The 21560-nt window shown below is 56.7% G+C and overlaps 1 protein-coding gene across 1 annotated transcript in view; it reads left to right on the top strand.

Moving 5' to 3' along the window:
* SCN4A (sodium voltage-gated channel alpha subunit 4) overlaps window positions 1-20460 on the top strand; it is a 34390-nt gene extending 13930 nt beyond the window's left edge. The window contains exons 13-24 of the mRNA XM_030799590.1: window positions 1472-1828; window positions 7101-7577; window positions 9482-9617; window positions 10240-10394; window positions 10943-11116; window positions 11838-11960; window positions 13351-13629; window positions 13921-13974; window positions 14171-14308; window positions 15118-15222; window positions 15878-16148; window positions 16998-20460. Coding sequence (XP_030655450.1) covers window positions 1472-1828; window positions 7101-7577; window positions 9482-9617; window positions 10240-10394; window positions 10943-11116; window positions 11838-11960; window positions 13351-13629; window positions 13921-13974; window positions 14171-14308; window positions 15118-15222; window positions 15878-16148; window positions 16998-18220 — 3492 coding nt within the window. The 3' untranslated portion in view covers window positions 18221-20460. The remainder of the gene's footprint in view (window positions 1-1471; window positions 1829-7100; window positions 7578-9481; window positions 9618-10239; window positions 10395-10942; window positions 11117-11837; window positions 11961-13350; window positions 13630-13920; window positions 13975-14170; window positions 14309-15117; window positions 15223-15877; window positions 16149-16997) is intronic.
* The last annotated feature ends 1100 nt before the right edge of the window (window positions 20461-21560 follow it).

Here is a 21560-nt window from a genome sequence, read left to right as displayed (position 1 = left end):
AGCAGCAGTGAGCAGGAACTCCAGCCCCATACTGCAGACCTGAAAGCGGAGGTTCTGGAAGTTCATTAGGAGTAGGATTGGGACCTCTGAATTTCTGTCTTTTCACCACCCCATAAGGAACACTATTATTCTTTTTAAAACTTTATCAGCTGGACCCGGTGGCTCACGCCTGTAATCTCAACACTTTGGGAGGCCAAGGCAGGTGGATCACCTGAGGTCAGGAGTTCAAGACCAGCCTGGCCAACATGGTGAAACTCCGTCTCTACTAAAAACACAAAAATTAGCTGAGCTTGGTGGCAAGCGCCTGTAATCCCAGCTACTTGGGAGGCTGAGGCAGGAGAATCACTTGAACCTGGGAGGCCGAGGTTGCAGTGAGCCGAGATTGCACCACCGCACTCCAGCCTGGGTGACTGGGTGACAGATTGAGACTCTGTCTCAAAAAAAACAACAACAACAAACTTTATCAAGGGATCTTTTCATGTATGCACAAAAGTATAGAGAAAGTATAATGAACCTCCATGTACCTATCACCCAGCTTCAACAACTATCAACATTCTACAATTCCTGTTGCATCTGTCCCCCAATTTTTATTGTGAAAGCAAATCCCAACATATAATTTCACTTGTAAATCCTTTAGTCTGTATTTTTTTTTAGACGGGGTTTCTCTGTCACCCAGGCTGGAGTGCAGTGGTACAATCACTGCTCACTGCAGTCTTGACCTCCCCAGACTCAGGTGATTCTCCCACCTCAGCCTCCTGCATAGCTGGGACCACCACGCCTGGCTAATTTTTGTAATTTTTGTAGGTCAGGGTTTCGCCATGTTGCCCAGGCTGGTCTCCAACTCCTAGGCTCAAGTGATGCACCTTCTTTGACCTCCCAAAGTGCTGGGATTAGAGGTGTGAGCCACTGCTTCCAGCCATAGTCTGTATCTTCAACAGATAATGACGTTTTTTCTTTTTTCTTCTTTTTTTTTTTTTTTAAATGGAGTTTTGCTCTGTAGCCCAGGCTGGAGTGCAGTGGTGCAATCTCTGCTCACTGCAAGCTCCACCTCCCTGGTTGAAGTGATTCTCCTTCCTCAGCCTCCTGAGGAATCCCTAACTGGGATTACAGGCACTCACCACCACGCCCGACTAATTTTTTGTGTTTTTAGTAGAGATAGGATTTTACCGTGTTGGCCAAGCTGGTTTCCAGCTCCTGAGCTCAAGTGATCCACCCGCCTCGGCTTCCCAAAGTGCTGGGATTACAGGCGTGAGCCACCGCGCCTGGCCTGGACTTGTTTTCTTTTTAACACATGAAGGGCCTGAGGTGGTAGAATGAGTGTTCCCATTTAACAGAAGGTCAAACTGAGGACTCAGATTGTGCAGGGGGCTGGAGATTCAAGCTACTCGACACTGTTCTTTCTCCTAAGGCTGGGGCTGCCTTGGGTGGTGGTGCCTGGGCCTCACTTACCCTTGCCCTCCCTGCCTGGCAGCTGCGGGTCTTCAAGCTGGCCAAGTCGTGGCCGACGCTGAACATGCTCATCAAGATCATTGGCAATTCAGTGGGGGCGCTGGGTAACCTGACGCTGGTGCTGGCCATCATCGTGTTCATCTTCGCCGTGGTGGGCATGCAGCTGTTCGGCAAGAGCTACAAGGAGTGCGTGTGCAAGATCGCCTTGGACTGCAACCTGCCACGCTGGCACATGCACGATTTCTTCCACTCCTTCCTCATCGTCTTCCGCATCCTGTGCGGGGAGTGGATCGAGACCATGTGGGACTGCATGGAGGTGGCCGGCCAAGCCATGTGCCTCACCGTCTTCCTCATGGTCATGGTCATCGGCAACCTCGTGGTGAGTGAGGCTGTCTGGGTGGCCCCTGCCCTCGCCCGGGAAGCGTACAAGATGTGCCTGATGTTTGACTGTTTTCTATCTCCCCAACGCATCCTCTCCAAAATGGCAATTTTATGTGGTTTAACCCAGCAGTTCTCAAATTTTAACCTGTGTATGAATCACTTAGGAGTTATGTAAAACATAGATCCCTGGCCCCACCCCCAGAGTGTCTGATTCAGCAGCTCTGGGCCTAGGCCTGGGGATCTGCATTTCTGACAAGCTCCGAGGTGACGCTGATCAGTGGATGCTGGTGGTGGTTCTGGGACCATGCTATGAGTAGCGCTGTTGGAACCTAGTGTTTTGAGTAAAGCAACATGATAATGAGTCAGACGGACCCACATTCCGGTCCCAGCTCCTTTGCCATCATCTGTGTGACCTTGAGCTAACTGCTGCTCTCTAGTTGGGCTGGGTTCTCTAACCCTCACATAGAAGAAAAACAACAGGGACTTCATGAGGTCACTGCAAAGATGATGCCATAGTGTGCACAAAGGCACAGTGTTGTGGGGGACCTGGGCCTCCTGGCCTTCTCCCACCCTCTTGACCTCCTCTGCTCCAGGGCCTATTGGTCCAGGCTCCGAAAAAGAGAATCAGGCTGGATGTGGTGGCTCATGCCCATAGTCCCAGCACTTTAGGAGGCCGATGAGGCCAGGAGTCCAAGACCAGCCTGGGCAACATAGCAAGATACCCTCATCTCTACAAAAAAATGGAAAAATGAAAAACATTAGCTAGGCATGGTGGCACACACCAAACCCAGCTACTTGGGAGGCTGAGGCAGGAAGATGGTTTGAGCCCTTCAAAGCTGTAGTGAGCTATGATCCTGCCACTGCACTCCAGCCTGGGGGGGCAGAGCAAGACCCCATCTCTAGAAAACAAAAAAGAAACAGGTGCAGATATTGGGAAAATGCAGAGATGGCATAAACTGCATCTCTTCTGCCGCTTGCTGTGGTTCAGGGCTTGGCATGCGGGGCTGGTGCAGAGGAAGGGGCCAGGAGGTGAGATCCAGGGTGTAGGGCCATGGTCCAGCTGGCCAGCATTTCTGCGGCTAGGGCCCCTGGATGTGACCCTGACTCCTCCCCTTCTTGGGGTGGCAGTGGAGGTCACTCCTGCCCGAGCCCTGCAGTGCTGTGCCCAGCTGCCCCCTGCAGTGGCTGGCGCTGCCCTGGGCAACAGGGACTGGGAAGACTCCTGTCCCCATGTTCCCCAAAGGCCTATGGAATCCCTGAGCTGCAGGGACAGAGCTTCTCAGACATTGCTGATCTCCGGCTGGGGGCAGCACCAAGAGAGGGAAGGGGGTGTCACCTCGGCTGCAGAAGAAGACCATGCTGCAGCTACAGAAGAGAACCCAGGCCTCCCGTCCCTGAAAGGAGGGTCTTAGGGAGTGGGGAGAGAGAGGGAAGGTGCCCGGGCCCAACTTTGGGGCAGGATTGGGGATGGGGACAGCAGACCCTGAGTAGGAGTGTGTGGATGTCAGTCTAAGGACTTGGGGGTGACCGAGTCTTCAGGGAGTTGCTGTTTCTATGTGCAGAAACTCAAAAATGTTTTAAGCCCCCACTTTGCCACTCACTGACTGGGAAACCTTGAGCCCGTTATTTAACCCTTTGGGCCTCAGTTTTCCCACCTGAAAAATGGGGATGATAATGGGGTTGATTCTTCCACTGGATGGTTGCAAGGATTATGTGATGCATGCGCTTACAAGTGCTTACCAAAGTGCCTGGCCACGTGGCTGGGGGTGCAGGTGTTGCAGGCGTGCGGCAGGGCAGTGCTGGTTTAGGTTCTCGCCACCAGGGTGATGCTCCTGTATTGGCAGTGGGGGCCCTACTGTGTGTCAGTCCCTGCCAAAGGGATTTACCGGCATTGCCCCTAATTCTCTCAGCCACCCCATGAGACAGGTAATGTTATTTCCACGCTCTCGAGGAGGCACTGCCCAGAACCACACAACTAGTGAGAATAGAGCTGGTACTGGAAACTGGGTCCATATAACTCCAGTAACAATAACATCAACGACAACAGTATCGTAATAATGATAACGTCAGCATCAGCAGAAGCATGGTGACAGCTGACATTTATTTAGCATTTACCTAGCATTCTGGGTGCTCCACGTGTATTCATTTCACCTCATCCTCACACCCACCTGTGAGGGGTGTGCTGGTTCATCTCTTTTATAGATGAGGAAACAGAGGCTCAGGGAGGTGAATCTGTCCCCTGTGTGGGACGGGAGCCCCTGCAGTCTGGCTGCAGTCTGGAACCAGTGCAGGCCCTGCTTCTGTGTGCATGTCACCCCCATCACACAGACATGCACACACGCACACACCACATCTTTTCCCAGCCCAGCTCTGTGGCTCTCCCAGTTTGCTCAGAGGGAGTGGAACAGCCCAGGGACATGGCACTGTCAGCTCCTTGGGCACTGTCCCCTCCCACCACCTCCCCAGGCTTCAGAGAAGCAGGTGTCTGCCAGAGGCCACCAGGGCACCCTGCCAGAGAGTGTGAGGACCCGCGTCCCCTGCACCCATGGCACTTGATCACTTCCTGCAGGTAACTGTGAAGAAGAGGAAGTGACTAGGTCACCAGTAACCCAAAGCACAGAACCCCCAGGGAAATTGATGTCGGCCCCCTCCCCTCCTCCCTTCCCCCATGCCTGGGGCAGCTATTTATGTCTTGGGCAGGAGCCGTGTGCAAACCCTGCTGACCCAGAGAGCAGCTAATTCCCATCTCAGATGTGTTTCTGGCAACTGGATGCCTCCCTCCAGAGAGGGAGAAGAAAGACTAATGTGTTCTGGTGGGGGGCAAAGGCAGAAAAGCCTCTAGGGGACATGGTGGGGAGGAAGGGAGCCGTGGAATTTCCCCCAGCACATTCTCTCAAAGAGGGTTTTCAGATATTTTTTAAAGAGAGTATTTAATGTGATTAACAGAATATAATCAACAGAATGTAGTGAAGACAATGACGAGAAGACCTTGGAGGAGGCTGGTGAGAGCCAGGAGTGAGACCCGCCAAGGAGACGGCCAAGGGTGGCGGATCTGCAAGTGCAGGCTCCCCAACTCCCCACGCCCTCTCATTCCCCCAGGCCTCCGAGGAAGAACCTGGCTGTGCTTCTGGCTGACAGGAGCCAGGACCCTCACCCCAGCCAGCATTCTCCTTCGTCCCACTGCCCAGGGCCAGGCAGACTGGTAGAAGGAAGGGCGACCACATTAAAGACCTTCAGGGCTGCCATTCACCTTGTAGGCTAAGTGAATGATGCCTTCTAAAGTTATACAATGACTGGAATCCTGGTTCGAGTCCTGGCTATGCTCTGTGTCCTAGAGCATGCCACACCACCTCTCTAGGACTCAGTTTACTCATCTATAAAATGCTGAGCTGGCCTCAGAGTTCACCACACTCTTCCTTACACCTTGTATAACTTTCTTTCTTTCTTTCTTTCTTTTTCTTTCTTTTTTTTTTTTTCGAGGCAGGGTCTCGCTCTATCACCCAGGCTGGAGTGCAGTGGTGCGATCTGGGCTCACTGCAAACTCCGCCTCCCGGGTTCAAGTGGTTCTCCTGCCTCAGCCTCCCAAGTAGCTGGGATTATAGGTGTGCACCACCACACCCAGCTCATTTTTGTATTTTTAGTACATGGTTTCACCATGTTGGCCAGGCTGGAGCACCTTGTATAGCTTTCTATTATTTCAAGCATAATAACAGCCAACATGTGTTGAGTGCCTATTGTGTGCTCTACTTGTATTGATGGGTTTTTTTGTTTGTTTGTTTTTTGTTTTTCTGTTTTGTTTTGTTTTGGGATGGAGTCTCACTCTGTCGCCCAGGCTGGAGTGCAATGGCGTGATCTCGGCTCACTGCAACCTCCGCCTCCCAGGTTCAAGTGATTCTCCTGCCTCAGCCTCCCAAGTAGTTAGGACTATAGGTGCATGCCACCACGCCCAGCTAATTTTTTGTATTTTTAGTAGAGACAGGGTTTCACCATGTTAGCCAGGATGGTCTCGATCTCCTGACCTCGTGATCCGCCCGCCCCAGCCTCCCAAAGTGCTGGGATTATAGGTGTGAGCCACCGCGCCTGGCCTTGTATTGATCTTTTAATCCTCACAACAATGGGAGGAACACTGGCATAATCTCCTTTTTACAGATGAGGAAACTGAGGCACAGTGCAGTGAGGCAAATTGCCTCAGAGCACACAGCTAATAAACTGGGGTTCAGAGCCCTGCAATATGGTTTCAAAAGCTGTGCACTCCAGTCTCTGCTGCCACCCAAACCCACAGTATTGCATGTGTTTGATCTGCTCTCTGTCTCTGCTGGTCTGTGAGCTCCCTGAGGCCATTCATGCAGTGACGGGGGCTCAGGAAATGTCTGTCCACTGGAAAATAAAGTGGGTGGGGGTGCTGGGGGAGAAGGGCAGTAGCCTCCTAAGTCTCTTTCCTTAGGGATGTGGGACAAGAACCAGAATAGATGGAGTCGGAAACCCCAAGAGGAGAAAAGAGGGTAAATAGTAGGTCAGATGTCCCTTCCAGAGTAGCAGGGGCCAAGCTTCTGCACTCCAGGAGTGCGGGGTCTAAAAAGTCCCACTTAACAGAGGTGGAGAAGAAGGCACAAAAGATAAAGGTTCCCAGTAAGTCCTGGAAGCTCGGCGACTTGAGCCCAGTTCTTTGTTCTGCATCCTCCGGAAGTGGAGGTAAAGGACAGTCATGGGCCAGGCATGGTGGTGATGCTAATCCCAGCACTTTGGGAGGCTGAGGCAGGCAGATCACCTGAAGTCAGGAGTTTGAGACCAGCCTGGGCAACATGTTGAAACCCCGTCTCTACAAAAAATACAAAGATTAGCCGGGCATGGTGGCACTTGAACTTGGGAGGTGGAGGTTGCACTGAGCCGAAATCGCGCCACAGCACTCCAGCCTGGAGTCTGGAGGCAACAGAGGGAGACTCCTCCATCTCAAAAGAAAAAAAAAGAAAAAAAAAAGGGACAGTCATGGAGAGAGTTCCTGTCCCCCAGCAGGCCTCCCTAAACCCTGCCTCTGCCCTGGGTAGCAGAGTCCTCTCAGAAGCCCAAGCCTCAGTTTCCCCATCTGCAGAAGGGATGATAATAACCATTACCTCCATGAGTAGTTGTGAACACCTCTTAGGTGGCGTTCTTTTAAATGCCCAACATGTGGTAGTTTGGATCTGTAGACCGAGGGCCCCTGTGCTAGCTGAAGGTGGCACCCTCTGGGTCCCAGGGACTGATGTGAGGCTCCCCCTGACCCCATGCCCCAGGTCCTGAACCTGTTCCTGGCTCTGCTGCTGAGCTCCTTCAGCGCCGACAGTCTGGCAGCCTCAGATGAGGACGGCGAGATGAACAACCTGCAGATTGCCATCGGGCGCATCAAGTTGGGCATCGGCTTTGCCAAGGCCTTCCTCCTGGGGCTGCTGCATGGCAAGATCCTGAGCCCCAAGGACATCATGCTCAGCCTCGGAGAGGCTGACGGGGCCGGGGAGGCTGGAGAGGCAGGGGAGACTGCCCCCGAGGACGAGAAGAAGGAGCCGCCCGAGGAGGACCTGAAGAAGGACAATCACATCCTGAACCACATGGGCCTGGCTGACAGCCCCCTATCCAGCATCGAGCTGGACCACCTTAACTTCATCAACAACCCCTACCTGACCATACAGGTGCCCATCGCCTCTGAGGAGTCCGACCTGGAGATGCCCACCGAGGAGGAAACCGACACGTTCTCGGAGCCTGAGGATAGCAAGGTGAGCCGGGGCCAGGGCTCAGACAGACCCCGCTTCAAATTCTCCTGTGACCTGGAGCAAGTCCTAAGTCCTCTCTGAGCCTCAGTTTCTCCAGCTGTAAAATGGGGGTGGTGCCCTATGGCATTGTTGCAAGCATTATGTGAGACGCTGTATGTAAAGCATGCAGTCCGCGCCCTGTGAGTGGCGGCTGTCACTATCGTTATTGATGTGGTTATTATGATCAACCCTGTCTGTCCGGAAACCCTGATTCCTTCGGACCGGAACACCTGGGCACCTCTCACCAGCAGGTGGTGCCCTTGGACATGCTGCTTTTGCCTGGGCACCGCAGCTCCAGGACCAGGACCTGTGAGGCCTCTCTCACATACTCTCCTCTGGGCTTGAGGCCCCTTGCCCAGTCCTCACACTTATCCTCTACCTCTGTTTAGACCCCACCTGGGTCTGCTCCCAATCTCCCAGTGTGGGCCAAAGTGCCAGATCCAGGCAGGGGACTCAGGAGAGGAGCCAGGGGCCAATGGGAGTTGGGGACAAGGAGGGCAGAAGCCTCGGGCAGGAGCCCTGACCCCTCAGCCATGCAGGGGGTATGCTGCTGGGCTCAGATGCCCCTCCCCAGCCCTCCACTGAGAGGGGAGGAAGGGACAAGAACGCAGTGGTGGTCACCCCCAGCAGCTGAGGCTGAGGCTGGGACCCTGCCTGGGTCTTGAGCCCCCTTCCCCACCTCTGGCAGGGAAAGAACTCGTACAGGAGCTAAGACGGGGGCCCCTGCCCACCCCTGCACCATCAGCCTGAGCCTAATGAACTTTGCCCTGAAAGCTTTTGACTCCTTATTCCCCCCAAATACGTGGCATGCTGGCTTACCAGGGACCGAGTGCCTGTGAGCTATAAATACCCAGGCAACTGTGGCACGGACCTCGGTATGAGGCACTCAGGTGGCAGGGGAGCTGGAGAGCACCAAAGTCCCAGGCTCCCCGGGGCCGGGGCCGGGGCCAGGGCTGGGGCCGGGGCCTGAGGACTTGTTCAAGGAGGGCGAGCACAACTCCATGGGGGATTTAGGGAGTTGGGTGCACAATCGGGGCAAGCAACTCAGTGGATGCCCTGGCTGACCTAACACTCTGTGCCTCAGTTTCCCTTTTAGTCCACTGAAAACAAGGACGCCCCCCCACCATGGTGGTTTGCTGGTCACCACTCTGGATACAGAGCTGCCCCCCAAGTTGCCCTCTTCTTCCTTCTCTTCAGAGGCCTCACCCTCAGCCTTGAAGGGGTCCCTTGCGGGGTGGAGGCTGGGGCCGGGAAGCTGGCCTGGCCCAGCAGGAGGAGGTGGGAGGAGGCCTGGCCCGACCGGAGCACCCGCCTCCCCCACTCCCAACACTGATCAGGTTCCCTTGGCACGGGATGGAGGCTTTGGCTGGGGAACATTTTCCACCCTTTCTGGATTCCTCAGCCAAACAGACCCTGGGGGTGGGAAGGCTCAGACACTAGGGGCACCACACGCCCATGCTCTGAGGGCTGTGACAGGCTGGCTCCATCCTGACCCCTTTTCATACCCCTGCCCACTCAGAGCTACCTTCAGGCCCCCCATGCCGCCCAGACCCCCCACTCGGGCCGGGGTCCCAGCCTCCTCCCTTATCTGAGGCCTTCGCATGTGTCCTCATGCCCTCACCATCCCTTCGCAGGCATCAGCCCCGCCCTACTCCTTATGTAAGTGTCATGCGGGCATGACCAGGGCCACCTACGTCCCCATGGTTCCTCGACCATCCAGGGCTGGATGAATGAATGAATGAATGAATGAGTTTGCTCCTCCTTCTCTTCTTCCCTTCCCTTCTGGTCTCCCATCCTGCCCCATCTGGTGGGAGGATGAGGGGGTCTCTCAGGGACCCAGGTGTCATGTGACCCTGTGGCCTCCACAGAAGCCACCGCAGCCTCTCTATGATGGGAACTCGTCCGTCTGCAGCACGGCTGACTACAAGCCCCCCGAGGAGGACCCTGAGGAGCAGGCAGAGGAGAACCCCGACGGGGAGCAGCCTGAGGAGTGCTTCACGGAGGGTGAGGGCACCCCCCACCTCGTCTGGGTGTCTGCCCCAGGCCTGCAGCCCCTGCAAGGAGTAGGCTACACCAGAACCAAAAGCACACGAACCTGGGGCTGCCTGGCCGTCCTCATGCCTCACGTGTCTAGGGGTGGCGGCAGTGCGTGCCCAGAACTGTGGCGCAAGATCCATGCAGAGCCCTTGGTGCAGACCTAGCTTAGAGCGAACGTGCAGGAGTGTGGGTGTCAGCTCCTGAGATCCTCCCCTCCGTCTTCAGGGAGCAAGGCCTTCAGGACATGGCACTGGAGAAATGTCGTTGTCCATAGAGCTTGCTGGGCTGTGCAGGGTGGAAACTGCCTGGGCGAGGTGGGGGGTGGGGCAGCACTGGGGCTGGGGGCCAGGAGGCCTTTCCTCTGCATGCCCGTCCCCAGCAGCCGTTGTCGCATGTTGGATCCGGCTGTGGAGGGAGGCCCTGAGTCCCCCATGTGAGCCAGATGGAGCTGGGTGAGGGAGGAGGTGGGGGCCCTGGGTCTGGGAACTGGAGAGGGGCATCCTGGAACGCCGTGGGAGGGCGCTGACTGTGCACCCCAAGGCAACCCCAGGCCCATGATGTGGTGCCTGTCCCTGCCCCCCCCCATCAGCCTGCGTGCAGCGCTGGCCCTGCCTCTACGTGGACATCTCCCAGGGCCGCGGGAAGAAGTGGTGGACTCTGCGCAGAGCCTGCTTCAAGATCGTCGAGCACAATTGGTTTGAGACCTTCATTGTCTTCATGATCCTGCTCAGCAGCGGGGCTCTGGTAGGCACTGCCTGGGAGCACGGGTCAGGGGCAGGGGCCAGGCCCACAGCAGGTCCTCCTGGGGCTCCCCATCTCCACGCACAGGAAGGGCCATGCTCTGGTCAGTCCCAAACCCTGAGAATCCTAAAGGAACTCGCTGTGCCTCCAGGATAGGTTATAGGATGTGCTGACTTTCTTAACATGGCAGAGGTGCCTCCCTTATTACATGGGCACTGACTTTTGTGCAGTCTCTGCTGATGAGGAGGCAGGAGAACCCTGGGAACTGGGGGCGCAGGACTGAAGATGTGTCACTGTGGACCTGCCCAGCAGACGATTGCAATTTGCTGTTGTTGGGCTTGGGGAAGGGGGGCTGAGGGACTCTACCCACTGGGAAACGCGCTCATCCCCATGATGGGTGGTGGGAGTCCAGGAGATGCAGACAGCCTGTCCCTCGGGCTGGACCCCCACGGCAGACCCCAGGGAACCAGCATCATAGAGCAGGGCAGGGGACCTGGCTGCTGCCCCAGCCTGCTGGACCCCAGCCACCCTGGTGGTGCTGGTGCCCCCAGGCCTTCGAGGACATCTACATTGAGCAGCGTCGAGTCATCCGCACCATCCTCGAATATGCTGACAAGGTCTTCACCTACATCTTCATCATGGAGATGCTACTCAAATGGGTGGCCTACGGCTTTAAGGTGTACTTCACCAATGCCTGGTGCTGGCTCGACTTCCTCATCGTGGACGTGAGTCCCCCCATGCTGGCCCCGTAGCTACATCCAGAGGCTGTCAATGTGGCGGGGACCTCAGGAAGCCCACGCCCTGAAGGGCAGGACCTGCCCGAGGCCACCCCCAGAGTCAGACCCTCGATCAGCACTGCCCTTCTCGGACACAGCTGCCCAGGGAGGGTTTAGGGACTGGGAGGCCTTCCCTTCTCCTCAGGGAAAAGAGGCCTTGGGGGAGGACAGCAGGCAGGAGGGCTACTTACCATCCCTGCCAATAGGAGTGGAGGAGTTTCTTACTTCATACATTTTATTTATTTATTTTTAAGATGAGGTCTTGCTATGTTGCCCAGGCTAGTCTCGAACACCTGGGCTCAAGTAATCCTCCCACCTTGGCCTCCCAAAATGCTGGGATTACAGGCGTGAGCCACCACGCCCGGCCAGGAATGGAGGATTTTCTTAGCCTCTTAGATGGGCTCACAGGCCTCCTGAAGGAGTCGGGTACCATCCCTCCTATTCACAGTCATCCCCAGTTAGTTGATGACATCACTGAGGTGGTGCCAGCCTCCTACAGGTACTGGGACAGGTCCCAGGGCTGCTCTTCCCACCGGACAGGACCACCCACTAGGGAGGGGATCTGAGGGAGACAGCCAGGAGCTGTGAGTCCAGAAAGACCCCCGTGGCCTGGGCTTGAGGGGAGGCTGGGGGCCTTGCACGCACTGACCTCCTCACCCCTCCCCTGCAGGTCTCCATCATCAGCTTGGTGGCCAACTGGCTGGGCTACTCGGAGCTGGGACCCATCAAATCCCTGAGGACACTGCGGGCCCTGCGTCCCCTGAGGGCACTGTCCCGATTCGAGGGCATGAGGGTGGGTGCTGAAGGGGCCTCTGGGGTGGGCTGGGGATGGGGGACCGGCCACTTTCACTGCAGGGTGGCGGGTGCAGGTCTATACTCCAACCACCACCAGAGGGAAGCAGAGAGCTTGGACCCATGGCCCTGCCTAAGGCCAGGTCTGGCCCCCACCTCCGCTAGCCGTCCTCCCCGCAGGCTATCTTCTGCCTGCCCCATTCCCACTCTCAGTCCCCGATCCAGCCCGCCCTTAGCTTACCTCTGCCACTACTTGAGGGCAGCAGAGACTGCAGAAGCACCCAGGCGGGCCCCACAGCCAGGGAAGAGGAGGAAGGAAGGCAGGTTTATGTGGTGTTTATGAGTGGTTTATGAGTGGGTTTATGGGTGGCCCTCCCCAGCCTCAGACTGAGCCACCCAGGGCTTTGAAACAAGGTGCCTGCACCCTGGCTCTGAGCCTCCCCCTCACCCCCCACTGATGAGCTTGGCGTCACGATTGGGGCCATGCCCTTGAGCTTGGGGTCAGTTTGGGGAAGCTCCACTCAGGCCCTGGAGAGCAGAAGTGGCAGGTAAACACAGGGTTGGGGGCAAGAAAAATGGGAGTTCCTCAGGAAGAGAGGTCTGCCGGGAGCAAGACCTGCTCCAGCGGGACAAATTTCGGCAAATCTGGAGGCCGTGGCGAGCCCACCCAAGTGGTCCCTTCCTGTCCCTGCAAGAGGCCAGCCGAATGCTGGGCCCTCTGACCCCCCAGAGCCAGGGAGCCCTCCCGTTGAGGGGAAACAAGCTGCCTGTGGCCATGCAGCTGGTCAGTGCCCCAACCAGGAATAGAGCTCCCCTGGGCACACCAGGCTTGTGCCACCCGATCTAGAGGTCATGAAATGGCTCCTCCTTAAAAAGAGAGGGGTGTCAGATCCAGCCCCGTCTGCAGTGGTCAGGTGGGCTGTGTGACTAGGGCTGGTGGGGATGGGGCTTCTGTCCTAGAGTTCCTGCTGCTTCAAAGACCCTGGTGCCCTCTTTTCTGTGCCTGTGTCTGGGGCTCTGGGGCTGAAAACCCATGAGCAGGGGCTGGGTCACGTGAGCTGAGTTTCCTATGGGGGCTGAGCAAAGAGTGTTTGTCTCCTGCCTGGTGACCCGTGACCAGGCTGCTTCCAGAGAAACCCAGCACCCCTACTCTGGGCTGATGGCTCCAGCCAAGCAGAGAGCCCTCTTGACCACCAGGCCTGCAGCTCCCTCCCCCTTCCCCTTACCACCCCCAACCTGCGCACACACAGCCCAGCAGGTCGGCCCTCCTCTAGGAAGCCCTCCCTAATTGACAATGCCCAGCTCTGCCTGGTCCCCTGGGTGGCGTGGAGATGGGGAGCCCTCTCTCAGAGGCTGGGAGAGGCACTGGCAATGGACCCCCTGGCCCTCAGGTGGTGGTGAACGCTCTCCTGGGGGCCATCCCCTCCATCATGAACGTGCTGCTCGTCTGCCTCATCTTCTGGCTGATCTTCAGCATCATGGGTGTCAACCTGTTTGCCGGCAAGTTCTACTACTGCATCAACACCACCACCTCTGAGAGGTTCGACATCTCCGAGGTCAACAACAAGTCTGAGTGCGAGAGCCTCATGCACACGGGCCAGGTCCGCTGGCTCAATGTCAAGGTCAACTACGACAACGTGGGTCTGGGCTACCTCTCCCTCCTGCAGGTGGTGAGTGTGACCCACCACCCCTGCCGGGAACCTGGATGGAGGCGCCCCCCACCCCGGTCCCTCTCGTTGTACCCAACCCTAATGTCACTCCTGGTTAGGGGACCGCCCACCCTGCTTCCAATGCTGTGGGATCCCCAGGCAGTGTCTAGACCTCTCTGGTCTTTATTTGATGCTTGCCCAGTGGGGCTCTGGCAGGCGGCCTCTGGAAGGGATTGGGCAGGGGAGGGAAACTCATGTTTGATGAAAGCAGGGAGCAGCCCCCCGGCTCACTCCCCAACCACACTCTCTCAGGCCACCTTCAAGGGTTGGATGGACATCATGTATGCAGCCGTGGACTCCCGGGAGGTGAGTCGGGGTCGCTGAGATGTCACTGGTGAGCCAGCCAGGGAAGAGGACTTAAGACAGGAGGGAGACACGGCAGCACATTCTGTCCCTGAGACTTGGCAGCCCTGGGGGTGGATGGGTCCTGCCCTCAGGGCTGTGGGGGACAGGGAGAAGCCAGCGTGCAAACCCATGCCGTCCCACCCTGTGGCTCCCGCAGAAGGAGGAGCAGCCGCAGTACGAGGTGAACCTCTACATGTACCTCTACTTTGTCATCTTCATCATATTTGGCTCCTTCTTCACCCTCAACCTCTTCATTGGTGTCATCATTGACAACTTCAACCAGCAGAAGAAGAAGATGAGTATCAGCCCAGCCCCCCGGGCCCTCCCCGTGCTGGGTCTCCCTCCTGCCTCCCTTGTCCACTCTCCATTGCGCAAATCCACAAATGCTGCCTGAGCACCTACCAGGTTGTTGGTTCAGGCAGCTAGCTTGGGTCCCAGTCCCACCAGGCCACCTTGAACAAGTGGCTTGGCCTCCACGAACCTCGGTGTCCTTATCTGTAAAATGAGACTGCTGGGCCAGGCGCAGTGGCTCATGCTTGTAATCCCAGCACTTTGGGAGGCCGAGGCGGGTGGATCACAAGGTCAGGAGTTCGAGACCAGCCTGGCCTGGCTAACGTGGTAAAACCCCGTCTATACTAAAAATACAAATATAGATATATTAGCCGGGCGTGGTGGCAGGCACCTGTAATCCCAGCTACTCAGGAGGCTGAGGCAGGAGAATCGCTTAAACCCAGGAGATGGAGGTTGCAGTGGGCCGAGATCGCGCCGCTGCACTACAGCCTGGGCGATAGAGCTAGGCTCCATTTCAAAAAAAAAAAAAAAGAGGCTGCTACAACCTGCCTTGTGGGTTACTCTAGGACTCAGCGAGATGTTTATGAAAAGTAGCCAGAAACAGGCTGCAAGACAGCACTGATCCCCACTCCCCTTCCCTCCCTTCTCCTGGGTCCCCCATTCTCCCCTTGTCCCTCCACCTCTGACCCTCCCCGTTCCTCCAGGCCGATCTACAGGGGCGGGGGCTGCCTTAAAGGTGGTGCCTGAGGTGGGGGGTCCTGGAGGCAGAAAGGAGAACTGCACCTCACCCTGACAAGCCCTATCCCACTATACTTAGGAGGGAAAGACATCTTTATGACAGAGGAACAGAAGAAATACTATAACGCCATGAAGAAGCTTGGATCCAAGAAGCCTCAGAAGCCAATTCCCCGGCCCCAGGTACCGCCCTCTGGGCCCCCTGTCCTGTGTATGGTGCCAGGCTCCTGCCTAGGGGACTGATGGGAGTAAAAGATTTCCTGCCCTCCACCCACCAGGCTGTGTCCCTGGGTGAGGTTAGGCCCACCCCAGGGGCAGGGGACTTGGTCTACCTGCAAGAAGGGATACCTCTTTGTAGTGCCACAGAGACGCCATATGCACAGAGGCTGTCCATGAAACTCCAGTGACTGCTTTACCCTCACCTGGCCCTGCGAAGATCCTCAGTGCCCATCTACCTCCCACCTGGGACCCCAGTGGCCCCTGGGGCAAGGGCTCCCACAAGTGGAAGGAGGAGGATGTCCAGACACCCTCCCCAGGAGCAATGACTTTGAAAGAAAGGGGAGGAGCATCTAGGGGACCTTGAAGGGGGTCCCCGGGGGAGGAAGGAGGACCATGAACCCCATAAAATGACCTGGTCCCAGACCTGTCATGATCTGATGGGTCACCCCTCCTCCCCTGGCTGACTCCACCACAACCCCCAACACCTCCTTTCTCTCTCTCTCTCTGTCTCTGTCATCTCTGTCATGCTGTGGTGCCGTCCTGTGTCTCCTGCCTGTCCATGTCCTGTCTGGGCCTGGCCACCCCAACTCCCCCACGTCCACTCCCACCCATACTGCAGAACAAGATCCAGGGCATGGTATATGACCTCGTGACGAAGCAGGCCTTCGACATCACCATCATGATCCTCATCTGCCTCAACATGGTCACCATGATGGTGGAGACAGATGACCAGAGCCAGCTCAAGGTGGACATCCTGTACAACATCAACATGATCTTCATCATCGTCTTCACAGGGGAGTGCGTGCTCAAGATGCTCGCCCTGCGCCAGTACTACTTCACCGTCGGCTGGAACATCTTCGACTTCGTGGTCGTCATCCTGTCCATTGTGGGTGAGCGGGGGGGGCTGGACCAGCAGGGCAGCACTGAGCTGAGGCACTCGGGAAGACCCATCCTCGTACGCACACACCTGCCCCTGCACCCTCACATGCTCACCCAGACACACGCCTGTGTGTGCCTGCCATTCACTCTCAATGCACAAAGGCACACGGGTGTGCACACAGGCAGATCGTCACCCACGCACACATGGATGCACCTCAGGACACACAACTGACCAGAAGACGCACACTCAGGTGCCCACGTACTGAGCGAAAAGTGTAAAAGATGGTTCCACGTCTGTGTGCACTGAGAAGTGCACGGTCATGCATGCACTTAAATGATAGAAACTAGCTGCCATTTATCATCAACTGTGCTGTGCACTTGACAGGTGTTATCTCACCTGTTGTTCATAACAATGTCATGATCAGGAACTGTTGTTCCCATTTTACAGGTAAGGAAATTGAGGCACAAACAAGTGAAGTGGAGACCCAGAGTCGCACAGCTGTTCTGTCTCCCTCTCTCTCTATCTCTGTCTCTCTCTCTGTCTCTTTCACACACACACACACACACACACACACACACACACACACACACACACCAGTGGCATTTGCAAACAGCCTTGGGAATGGGCCTTACACTCCCCCATTTCAGGGTATCCCACCCCCAGTTCCATCAAGACAAAGCTGCAGCCCCTGGACCCAAGACCCATGGGAGAGCCCAGCCTCACCTGTCAGTCATCTGGGCTGTGCTCTGAGACTTGAGCACAGCACACCAGGCTGGGCCCCCTGAGCCCCGCATGCTCCCCACACCCTGTGCCAGCCCCCCTCCCCAATGGCAGCGTCCTCACTAGCTCCTCCCCGCAGGCCTTGCGCTCTCCGACCTGATCCAGAAGTACTTCGTGTCACCCACGCTGTTCCGTGTGATCCGCCTGGCGCGGATCGGGCGTGTCCTGCGGCTGATCCGCGGGGCCAAGGGCATCCGGACGCTGCTGTTCGCCCTCATGATGTCGCTGCCTGCCCTCTTCAACATCGGCCTCCTCCTCTTCCTGGTCATGTTCATCTACTCCATCTTCGGCATGTCTAACTTTGCCTACGTCAAGAAGGAGTCAGGCATCGATGATATGTTCAACTTCGAGACCTTCGGCAACAGCATCATCTGCCTGTTCGAGATCACCACGTCGGCTGGCTGGGACGGGCTCCTCAACCCCATCCTCAACAGCGGGCCCCCGGACTGTGACCCCAACCTGGAGAACCCGGGCACTAGTGTCAAGGGTGACTGCGGCAACCCCTCCATCGGCATCTGCTTCTTCTGCAGCTATATCATCATCTCCTTCCTCATCGTGGTCAACATGTACATCGCCATCATCCTGGAGAACTTCAATGTGGCCACAGAGGAGAGCAGCGAGCCCCTTGGTGAGGATGACTTTGAGATGTTCTACGAGACGTGGGAGAAGTTCGACCCCGATGCCACCCAGTTCATCGCCTACAGCCGCCTCTCAGACTTCGTGGACACCCTGCAGGAACCGCTGAGGATCGCCAAGCCCAACAAGATCAAGCTCATCACGCTGGACTTGCCCATGGTGCCAGGAGACAAGATCCACTGCCTGGACATCCTCTTTGCCCTGACCAAAGAGGTCCTGGGTGACTCTGGGGAAATGGACGCCCTCAAGCAGACCATGGAGGAGAAGTTCATGGCGGCCAACCCCTCCAAGGTATCCTACGAGCCCATCACCACCACCCTCAAGAGGAAGCACGAGGAGGTGTGCGCCATCAAGATCCAGAGGGCCTACCGCCGGCACCTGCTACAGCGCTCTGTGAAGCAGGCATCCTACATGTACCGCCACAGCCACGACGGCAGCGGGGACGATGCCCCTGAGAAGGAGGGGCTGCTTGCCAACACCATGAGCAAGATGTATGGCCACGAGAATGGGAACAGCAGCTCGCCGAGCCCGGAGGAGAAGGGCGAGGCAGGGAACGCCGGACCCACTCTGGGGCTGATGCCCATCAGCCCCTCAGACACTGCCTGGCCTCCCGCCCCTCCCCCAGGGCAGACAGTGCGCCCAGGGGTCAAGGAGTCTCTTGTCTAGCAGGCAGCGTTGGGGTGGCCCGCTGAGTCTTGGCATAGTCCCCAAAGCTCCCCCGTCGTGCCTGCACACAGAGTGAGGGAGGAGGGCTTTGAATCTGGGACTGTGTTTGGCTCCCTGATGGGGGACAGGATTTGGCCACGTTGGGGCTGACACCCAGGCCCGAGCGCCTGCGTTCCCAGACCATGGGAAATGGGAATTGCACTCAGGGGCTCCATGCTGGGTCTGAGGCCCCTGCCTCCATGATTTAACCTTCAAGTTGCTCTGACCTCCTCTGGGCCCTGTCGCCCCTCCTTTTGGCCTGGGGGAGGTCAGAACATTCAAATCTCTGCCCCTCACTTGGGGGAGGAGCTGGCCGGCGGTGGAGGGATCAGTTGCCCCCCATCACCAGAGTCTTAAGGGTCACTCGCCTCTCCCCAGGAAGTGGCTCGGACCCCTCAGCCCCAGCCCAGACAAAGATGTCTTAACCTCAGGGAGTGCAGACACCTAACCCCAGGGCACTGCCAGCCCACCCCCTTTGACTCTGGGGTGCAGATTCGCCCACCAGGCCAGCTCAGGAATTCCCTGGAAAAGGGAAATGTGACTGGTTCAGAAATAGCTCCTCAAAGCCTCAAAACCTGATTGGCCACTGGATCCTGCTGCCTTGGGCTGGGATGGTGACTCCTGAAACCTTTTCCCAGGCTACGTCCAGGTCCATAGCTCCCCTGGCTGGCCCCTAGGGGAAGAGCAGAAGGAAGGATGCCACTTGGGAATTGTCCTTCTCTAGGAAGCACGGTGGGGTGACACAGGCTGGGTCCTGCCAGCTGGATTGCTGCACGTGGCCCGAGCATCCAGACCTGAGTGGGGGTCAGGGACCTGCTGCTCAGTAAGAAGATTCTCGCCCCTTCCCTCTCTCCCTGCCTCACTCCTCTGTGAGCACTGCCAGGGCCCCAGGAGCCTCATCCAGACTCAGAGATCTCCCTTCTCATCTCCCCACGCCCATCTCTTTCTCACCTTTTCCACCTCTCTCCCCAAAGTGATCCTAAGAATGTACAGTTGAGCTCAGGTTAGATATTTTGACCCTGGGGCATGCAGCAGGGAAGGCCCAAGTGGTTCAGGCTCAACCTTCCAACTTCCTGTGGCCTGAAGAAGCACTTCTGCTGCACCGCTGTTCTGGCCACGGGAGGGCCAGGCCTCTGCTGACTCCTGGAGAACAGAGGCTGTGCCCGGAGGAGGAGGGGTGAGAGACCTGCTCAGGTGTCACTGGATTTATTCAGTTGTGTGTGTACCTGTGGCTGTGTGTCTGCTTGTATGCTTTTATAGGCCTGTGTGTATAGCCGTGTGTGTGTACAAGTACGTGACTGTACATGTGTGTGTGAACCACTGTGTACTGGTGCCTGCATTATGCATATGTGTCTGGGTATCTTTGTATATATGTGTGTCAGTGTGCCCTGGACTGTTTCAAGGTCCATGGAGTACGGCTGGTGTGTCATACTGTGCAGGCCTGTCCCTGGGAGTGGTTCCCGTGCCTGGGAGAGTGGATCTGTGCTGTGAGTGTGTGGATGAGTATGAACGCATGTGTTAAGTTGTGTACTCAGGGCATTCTGTTGGCCTAAGTGCCTCTTCTTTTTCTTCTTGTTTCTCATGAAAAGTTTGATTAAAATTCAGGAAGCAGCAAAACCTTCAAAACAAGACATGTATGCGTGCTTGAGTGTGTGCACACGTGTGTGTGTGTGTGCACATCTATGTGCCATGCCTATGGGCCAGAGTTGTCTTTACTGTCCACCATGCTCTCTCACCTGCTCCCGGTCCTGCCTAAACAGCCCTCTCTCTCACTCCTCTCTCTTTCCCTTCCTGTTTCTCGTCGTCACACCCATGGCCGCAGCCCTGCTCCCTGCCTCCTGCCTGTGTCTCCTCTATGGAAGGAGGCCTCCACTCCTTCCATCTCTTCCTTCAGAAGTTTTGTCTAATGGGGGCAGTCTCCCCTGCCCGGCACATTGCCCCTCTGCCTTGCCCTCCTGGGCCCTGGGCTGGCACAGTCCCTCGAGCCTCAGAAATCTGTTTGATTGGATATTCTCCTAGACTGTGTGCAGATTGCAGAGGAAGAGTAGATGAGCCTGGTCCGGCCTCTCCCTGCCTGCGGCCCCTCCCCTGCAGACGGATGCCCATTCCTGCCCGGTCCAGTGGGGAACAGGCCCCACGCCAGGCCAGCAGGGGGGCTCCTTTGTACAGTTCTTACAATAAACCCTCCTTGGTGCCTCTGGTGTGTGGCTTCTCCCTTCTGCATGTCAGAGTGTGGATGTGGATGGGGGCTGAGGGCAGTGAGAAGCAGAAAGGGTTGGCGGGAATTGGAGCCAAACGTGGAAGACACAGGAGCCTCTCAGGGGGCCGGGCAGGATAAGGAGGCCCCAGGTCCCCACTCTGACCCAGTCCAGCTCTCTCCCTCCTCCTTACAAAAGCCCCTTAGCTGGAATCCAAGAGACCAGATAGGATCGGGGTCAAGACCCGGCTCCCACAACAGGCAGCACCACACTCCCTCTCTTCCGGGTGATCCATGTTGGGACTTGGGACTCTGTGTCCCCAGCTCCTCCTCTCCAGAGGCCCCTTCACTTCTCTGCCCCTCTCAGAGGCCTCAAGGTGCTTGTGGGGCACACAGCACAGCCTCTCCCTCTCCTCAGAGGCTCTGACCCCAGGACTGACTTCTGACCCCAGATAGCCCAGGGTCACGTGGACCTGTGACTAAGAATATTCTTATGCAGCAAGTTTAGCCCACAGCCCGCAGAGAATGAAATATAATCTTGTATGTAATTTTCTTTTTCTTTCTTTCTTTTTTTTTTTTTTTTTTTTTGAGATAGGGTCTCACTCTGTCACTCAAACTGGAGTGCAGTGGTGCAATCATGGCTCACTGCAGCTTCGAACTCCAGGGCTCAAACAATCCTCCCACCTCAGCCTCCCCACTGAGCCCGGGACTACAGGCACACGCCACCACACCTGGATGGTTTTTTATAGGGATGGGGTCTTGCTCTGTTGCGCAGGCTTGTCTCAACCTCCTGGCCTCAAGTGATCCTCCTGCCTTGGTCTCCCAAGTTGCTGGGATTACAGGCATGAGCCACTGCACCTAGCCTGAAATGTTATTTTCTGTAACAACTTCTGACTCCCAGGGCTGTATTCTTCCAGACAAGTAAACACTTAATTCTTTTCAGGATTTCTGCATCCTCTCTTCCTGGGTCCTAAGGTTATGTAGCACTGGTGTGGGGGATGGGGAGGGGCCCTCAGGCTGCCCCCCTGTGTCCTTCCATTGTCTCTGCGGCATCTTCCACCTTGCAGCTCTCTGTGCGTGAAGTGCGAGGGGAGGTGCGGAGAA

Source organism: Nomascus leucogenys, chromosome 19 (genome assembly GCF_006542625.1).
Source record: "Nomascus leucogenys isolate Asia chromosome 19, Asia_NLE_v1, whole genome shotgun sequence".
NCBI classification, from domain to species: domain Eukaryota; kingdom Metazoa; phylum Chordata; class Mammalia; order Primates; family Hylobatidae; genus Nomascus; species Nomascus leucogenys.
The sequence above is the reverse complement of the archived record's forward strand: the minus strand, read 5'-3'. Positions and strand labels throughout refer to the sequence as shown.